The sequence below is a fragment of the Zea mays genome, chromosome 9 (genome assembly GCF_902167145.1).
Source record: "Zea mays cultivar B73 chromosome 9, Zm-B73-REFERENCE-NAM-5.0, whole genome shotgun sequence".
Taxonomy (NCBI): Eukaryota; Viridiplantae; Streptophyta; class Magnoliopsida; order Poales; family Poaceae; genus Zea; species Zea mays.
In genome coordinates, this window is record NC_050104.1 from 154,361,962 (window position 1) to 154,369,918 (window position 7,957).

The 7,957-nt window shown below is 42.2% G+C and overlaps 1 protein-coding gene across 1 annotated transcript; it reads right to left on the bottom strand.

The window, feature by feature from the left end:
* Positions 1 to 3,239: 3,239 nt before the first annotated feature.
* Positions 3,240 to 6,348, bottom strand: LOC103639464 (uncharacterized). The gene is made up of 5 exons (XM_008662212.3): positions 5,937 to 6,348; positions 4,150 to 4,294; positions 3,972 to 4,042; positions 3,680 to 3,883; positions 3,240 to 3,573 (listed from the first exon to the last, which is right to left on the bottom strand). The coding sequence occupies exons 1-5, from the start codon at positions 6,177 to 6,179 to the stop codon at positions 3,541 to 3,543; spliced, it is 696 nt and encodes a 231-aa protein (XP_008660434.1). The 5' UTR covers positions 6,180 to 6,348; the 3' UTR covers positions 3,240 to 3,540.
* Between the last annotated feature and the right edge of the window lie 1,609 nt (positions 6,349 to 7,957).

A 7,957-nucleotide genomic window follows, 5' to 3' on the forward strand; every position in this document is an offset into this window, starting at 1 on the left:
AAATTGCTAAATATAGAAACTAAAATAAAGTTTTAGTTTCTATATTTGGTAATTTTGGAACTAAAATAGAATAAAATGTAGGGACTAAACATTAGTCCCTACAAACCAAACACCCTCTTAGATAGTTATTTGTTAGCTAGCTAATTTCACTAACAATTTTTAGCCAACTAACAATTAGTTATAGTGCATTTAAACACCCTCTTAGTGCATTCAAACATCCCCTAATAGTTAAACTAATATCTACTTTTAGCTAATAGTATTAGCCAAGCATTTGTTAGCACTAACTTTTTAGGGGTGTTTGAATGTACTAGAGCTAATAGTTAGTTAGCTAAAAAATTGCTAGTGGAATTAGCTAGCTAAAAAATAGATAGCTAACTATTAACTAATTTACTAAAAAAATGCTAATAGTTAAACTATTAGCTAGGATGTTTTGATGTCACCAACTAATTTTAGTTGCGCTAACTATTAGCTCTAGTGCATTCAAACACCTCCTTAGTCAACTGCTATCAACTCTAGTGCATTCAAACATAACCTACCCAAATATATGTCTCATTTTAATGCACTAGAGCTAATAGTTAATTCACTAAAAAATTACTAGTGAAATTAGCTAACTAATAAATAGTTGACTAATTATTAGCTAATTTTAATTGGGTTAAACCAACTATAACTAATGAGTAACCGAGGGTATATATAGCTAATCGTTAGCTGGACTATTAGAGCATGTCTAAGAGATTAGTTAAATAGCTTGTCAAACTAAATTTAACTACTTAATAGCAAAATAGCTCTCCAACTGGCTAGCCATTTAACTTGACAAGTTATTCGGCTCTCTAAATTGACTCCCTCACTAGCCAAATTTGGCTAGCAAATCTCGCTAGCCAAGCTAACTTGCATGTTGGAGAGTATGTTGGAATGAGATGTTATATTTATAGTTTAATCTTTATAGAGTGACAAATAAAGAGTCAAAAATAAAGAGTCTTTTGGAGATGCTCTTAGCCAGTGGTATTTGGATGTCTCTAACTAAAAGTAGCTAGCTAAACTATTAGTTGGTTATTTGGATGTCTACATCTGATTTTAGCATCTAACTATTAGTGCATTCAAACAGTGTCGTAGTATGCTGATTTTGTCCGGTACCTGAGTTTGTATTGTATCGGCACTTGCGCAGTTGGACTAGACATGCTTGTTCCTGTTGCAGTTCCTTGGTTGTTCTTCTTTGGGGCAATTTTAACTAGGTTACGGTTCACTAACAAGTTCGCAGCAGATTAGACCAACAAGTTCGCTGAAGAGCGTTTGTCACGAGACGAGATCATCTTATGCTTTGCTTAAGTGCCAGGTAAGTATCTTACAAGCTAGCAGCTAAGAATGACAATATCACAGTAATTAAGTAGTCATATTGAGTATAATTCACTATTTTATGTTTGACGGCAAAATGTTTCATCAGTACCAAAAAAATAATTTAAAATTTTGACTCCAACCACAAAGAATCAGCAACCTATATGTACACCTAAAGCAGTACTACAGGAAGCAGTGTTACGTACAGGGCCAGTGCCCAGAGGGGTGTCAAAAGTGGTGCTAACTGCTAACCAAACGGGCGAGGAAATGCATACATCTTTTTTTTAGCGTAGAAACTTTGACTTTTAATTAAAAAAGAATGGAATTGATCTATTTTTTAAAAAAATTGGGCCCAAAACCTACGCCGACCGCACAACAGACGGAAGGCTTCTACAAACAACACATACAACGGTATCCATTGTTATTGTTGTCGAGCTCAACAAGGGACGAACATCTCCGACTCCTATAGACGGGCTACACATAGCCAAAGAAACTCGACGACGCCTACACCCAAACACCGACACACAAGGAAGAAGACTGCGGTGCGTCGTCTTTGCCAAGCCTCAACCCACCCCACGTGAGGCAGCTCCGATTCTTCACCAACGAGCTAGGAGCCACAACGCAGAGCTCAAACCAAATAGCAGCTCCGATTTCCAATCTTGATCCCCGCCTCCGACTTTTGCCCAACCTCCAAAACAATCCAGTCCACGAAGAACGGGGGTTCGCCTCATGTCATTGTTGCCGAATGCCGAGCCACGTCCCCTGACGTGGTAACTCCGACTTCACGTTGCAAGTCTCTACATCCACTCGCATATCGGGCGCCAAGAAGCGAAAGCATCAACCAAAGGCAACGTCGTGGCCGAGATGAACTTCAATATAGCGACACTTTTAGAAAGAGAGTGACGTCGGGGATGCCACTGTCGCTTGTACGAGATGGATTGGGCTTTCGCCCATGGAAGATAGCGCTGAGTATGATGCCCTCAACAGGGGAAGTGACGTCCACGTGTATCATCGTCGCCGAGGCTTCCACCCAAGATGTATCCATGCACATTGTCATGCCAAGACCCCGAGTCATAGCATGTTGTCTCCGTCGTCATCGCTCTCCTGACATCCCACATAAACCCTTTCAAAAGGGCATCGATGCACCGGTTGCTGTAGAAGCCGCATAGCTATGTCGGCCACCACCCCCTCTAGCTGGGTAGTTAGCCCTGGCACTCACAGGCAGCTACCGAAGCCAGCTGCCATCAGGTGCGAGTGCCGCGACACTGGGCTTTTCCCTAGCCCAATGGACCTTGGATCCAGCCTCGAAGACGGAGAACCCGGTGCCCCCGGCCAGCGTAGCCCCCCCCCCCGCCGAATGGTCGAACCACCGATGCTGCCCCTGTCCTAGGGGCGCCGGATCCAACCACCAAGGCACCAAATCCGCCAGCCCAGGCCTGCCCTGTCGACGCCACCATGCGAGGAAAGGGGACAAAGGAGGTGGAAGAAGAGGAAGAGAAGTCCGCCGCCGTCGCCACCACCCTGCACCTGCCCGAGCCTCTGGCCGGCGCCACCACAGTCGGTCAAGCGGTCTTGCTGAGCCCCCACACGGTTTTAGGGTTTAGGTTTTAGACCAAATCGTTGCTCCATCAAACAAATTGAATAACATGCACATTGTATCATTGCACCAAACTTGTATACCTCACTAGGTCGATCTAAGGACGCAACAAAGTCGCAATTATGTAATCCCTCCGATCTTTTTTATTTGTCATATTTTAGTTCAAAATAAACTAGCGGACGACAAATATTCAAGAACGGAGGAAGTACGTAGAAAGACAAAGCTTCTTAGTAGTAATTTAGAATGGAGGTTATAATATGGAATGGAGAGAGTACCATTCATTCATGTGCCTGTCTTCTGCGTAACAAAAATAGAAACAAGACAACGATTCGCAATGCACTTCCAAAAGAGTTTGATGTCAAATCATATTCTGGAACATCAGAGCCACAAATTTTACTACATAAGTTAAATGGAAATGAACGCTGGCATATCCAGTGCTACATTCTCAGTTAGAACAAAGCTTCCATTCTATGTACTCTTTCTGCTAATCCTATTGCCATCGCCAAACTTCAGAAATAGGCCACATTACTTTTGTGGCCACTCAGAACAGGCACCAGGATAACTGGACTCGGAGATAAGCCTACGCAGCCCCATTGATCTGGCGCATCATCAGCTCATTGCCTTCGCAGCTCCCAAGCCTTTTCCTCCTGCGCAAGAAAAGAATGGAGTAGCGATACAATATGCACACCAATCACAACAAACCAGTTGCAATTAGAACAATAAATTACAGTACATGTTGATACCGAAACTTACCTTCATTTGTCTAGCAACAGAAGGAAGCCATTTCTCTCCCCTAACCTTCTTTAGTTCCTGCACCCTTTCTTCCTCCCTCTTGGCTTTTGCCTTTGCTGCAGCTTCTCTCACTTCCAATCTAGCCAATGATCTCTCAGATGCTTTCTTTGCAGAAACAACTATGTCACTGCCGTCGACAACAACAGACCGGAGCATATGCCGGAACTGAAACAAAGATTGGAGTAAGACCAGGAGAAATAATGACTGAAAAATTCAAGCGTATGGCAAATTGAAACAATAATTGATTCCCAACCTTCTTTGATTTCTCATCGACCTCTTCCCCAGGCACGATTCTTGGTCGCTTGAGTTGCACGTGCCATTTATCTGGAAATATGTGCTGCACTTGAGTTTGTTTTGCTTTTGACAGACCACAATGCTAGAAGACTGATGTACGTGCTTTCGGATTGATTAGAAAACTGTTTCTCACTTACCCGTAGAATCCATGCTAATACCAGGTGGTGCTTTTTTAAATAACTTTATTCCTCCTCCTGTTTCCATGGGGTCTACTAAGTTCAAGCACGGAGCTTTGACTATTTCGAGATTTTTCTCTAACATATCATCCAACATGTTTCTTACCTGCAATTAACAATTTGAAGGTTGTAGGATAAAAAATATAAGATAAAAACAGTATAAATTCTTGAGCAAAGCATGTACACAATAACACAAAGCATATGTGAGGTGGATTAAGCATGAGACAAGGAAACTAAGAGTGAGGACCTGATGAGCTCATTGAATGGAAATAGTCATATCATAGGGAACAGTTCCACATCGAGCATTGTGAAACTGTTGCCTAGGTGGACTTGGACATTAGGTCTGCCATGTGGGATCATGGCTTAACTACATAGGGAGAAGATTCATTCAAGCAAAGAATACATATATATAAATATATTGATGGAAATCACTGATTTCACCACCAAGGGCAAGCACGAGGCAAGAACTTGGTGGAAAACATGTCCAAATTCTAATAATCATTCAATTCATGATGAGGAAAACAGGCAGAGTATCATCGTTCTTCCCAAAGGAAATGAACTTTGCATTTCACCTTCAGGGGCGGAGGGCCCGTTATGGCCAAGTATGGCCCGCGCCATACCTCAATTCGGCCCACTAAAAGAGCAAAACCTAGGTATTCAGCCCAGCAGCCGTAGCCTCCCTGCTTCCCTCCGTGCCCGCACAACAGGCACCGCCCGGCCGCCTGCTCGTCTTTACGTCCACCGCCTCCGTATGGCCGGCCGCCGGCTATCCGGATACGGTTGCGCGCCCGCGCCTTACGGAGTCACCGCCTCACAGGTCCTAGCCTCGCGCGCTTGCTGGCCTGCTGCTTGGTCGTGCTTCGCCAGACCGCCACTGCTTGACTGCTTGCTTTGCTCAGTTTGCTGCTTGCTAGCCTGCTTCGGCTGCTTGCTTGGCTTAGCTGCTTGCAAGCCTGCTTGCTAGTTGCTAGACGGCCTCTTCCTTAGACTGCTTTTGCTGCTTGCTAGTTGCTAGCTTACTGTCCTGTTTGCTTTCAAAAAGATTGGTTTGAGCAATATAATTGGTTGGAATACAGTTTGATAAATGATAGGGCTTATTGTTTTTATTGTATTAAATTTAGCTCTTTTATTTTAATGCTAATTTATGCTTTCTCTTTGTTTGACGGCTTATATTTGGTTAAATTGCTGATTTGGCATATAATCTATATGAGATTTTTCATCTAAGGTACTTTTTAATGATATTTTTTACTAAACTTTTGTTTTACTGTAAGATATGTCTTTACCATTGCCATACCTAATTTTTGAGTCGTGCTCCGCCACTGTTCACCTTTACACTATCAGGTCTCAGGATTCCTCTATCTTGAATTTGTTTATTTTGATCACTCTAAAGAACGAAAAAGTTCGTTCTCTCTGCTATCATGTCTTTGAGACACACAACAAGCCCAAAACTACATCTTGGAAGGGCAATACAGCACTCCACTGACATGAATTCAGTTAATATAAGAAAGAACCATATTATTTGCCGTGGTGGTATTCAAGCTCATGACTACCTTAAATACGGAGATAAAGTGTTCTCATGAGCCCAAATATTTACTCGAGAAGTCCCAGTTTAGAAAATGGTGGCATCAATTCCTCCACCGAGCAAAAGGTATGCAGAATTCACGAGCCAATAAGCCCCCGGGAACCAAAATCCGCACATGATGTATCTGACTAACGAAGAAGGAAGGAGAATGAGCAAACAAAGTTACCTTGACCTGGTACAGCTTAAGCCCAGGACTCTTTGGCTTCCCCTCACGCGGCTCTTCCAGATCAGCGCGGTTGTTCACCTCGCGGCTGCCGCTAGAGGCTGCCTTCGCCACGCCGTTGGACGAAGGGACGCTGAACCCAACGGACGCGATGGAGTCAATGGCTGCCTTCCACGCGGCGTCTCCGTCATCCTCGCTGCTGCTGCTCCCGCCGCTCGCTGCCGGGCTCCCGCCGCCGCCACCCATTCTATTGCTGTTGTTACTCGAGCCGACTGAACAGTGGACACGTTCGGCGGCGGCCGGTGCCACTTCCGGCTCCTGTCTGGACCGCTAGTGGGCTTTATTATAGGTGTGGGCCGGACCCAGGGTTTCGGACCGACCTATGGCCGCGGCGGAGGCTCGAGCCACTGCAATTAGATGCCAAAGGAAATTCTGCATCGGGTTTTAGCTCTCCATTATCATCTCCGCGACGAAAACAATTCTTTCTGGCGATCCACATAAATGCTTGTAGGGATATTTCTTCACTATCTCTATTTTCCGTGGAGATAAATCTCTAAGGGCCTGTTTGTTTCCGTTGATTTTGAGGAATTAGAATCTAACTAATGGAGTAGTCTATTTTTTAGAATGTGATATTTCATAACTTTCCAACATTTATATATAGGTCTATCTCAAATTCATGGGATGAGATATATAAATTGATTCTATAGATTACATGCTACATTTCTAATGTACAACTTATAACAAACTCTTCTATTTGCTTTTTTATAGTATAAATGTAGTTTATAATTATCTCTCATATGATTTAGGATAATATACAAGTAAATTACATATACAAATATAATAACTTAATTAGTTTGTGTCTAAATTATTATTATTGGAATGGAATTCAATTCCAACCAAACAAACGGGGCCTTAATGGATTAGGCTGTCATTTATCATATTTTCTTTCTTTTCTAATCTCTTATCATGTATTTTGTTTCTTAGTAGACACATTTATGGCCGAACTGCTTCTATAGATTATACGAACGCCGAGCTTCTATAAAAGAAAGAAAATACGATAAATAGCAGCATAATCAATTAGGAGACATTTTAATCCTGTTTGTAATCCTGTTTTTGCAAAACAAAATTTTCCGGATAGTATGCTATGTTTACAATCCTAAATATGCAATTGTTTTATTCATAACCTTTACGTTTTTCATCACAGCATCCCAGACATTCTTATGAGAAGCAAGTGAGGCCACAACATCCTGTAAGCAACAAAAGGTTGTCAAGACGGACATGGCAAGCAATAGGTTCAAACTGATGGTAAACAAAAAAAAAAAAGAGAGGGAAACAGAAAGTGTACTTGAGATATATCAATTTAGCGTTGCTTAAGGTCCACTGGACAGATACTGAAGAACGCTAGCTGTAAAATTTCTATTTGTTTTGTTTTGCTCAAGGTTCATTATGAATCGCACTTAAATCTAAATCTATACTAATCTATTAAGTAGGTTCCCACGTCGAGTACCTACGCAACGCTCAGCTACCGCCCTGTGGACCCTTTCCCAGCATCCGATCCCGCTCGCTGCTACCACACCACACAAAATATAGTGCATAGCGAGCACTCGAACCCACGCCCCACTGTTTCAAAAATTTGAGACTAACTAACAAATCACAAGTACCTTAGTGTTTAGAAATAAACAATAATTATGATTGAATAAATATATCAATACTTTTTTATATGATATATACAATCGTAGTAAAATATGGACAATTGGCTAATGTGAATATATAAAAGGAGCAGATGCAGTAACCATTTAGTACTCAGTCGTGGGAGTATAATATATAGCATAGTCAAGTTGTATAATGATTTCATAGAATGAGAATGTTTGTTCCAAGGACTTCTAATCTCTCAATATATAATAAACCTCATAAAAAATCAAGTCACACGTGTCGGTGTTTTGGGTCCGACCGCACACCCAGGGTTGCCCCTCAAGGTGTTTTTAGGAGTAGGACGGTGTCGACAATTGTAGCAAAATGGTTCG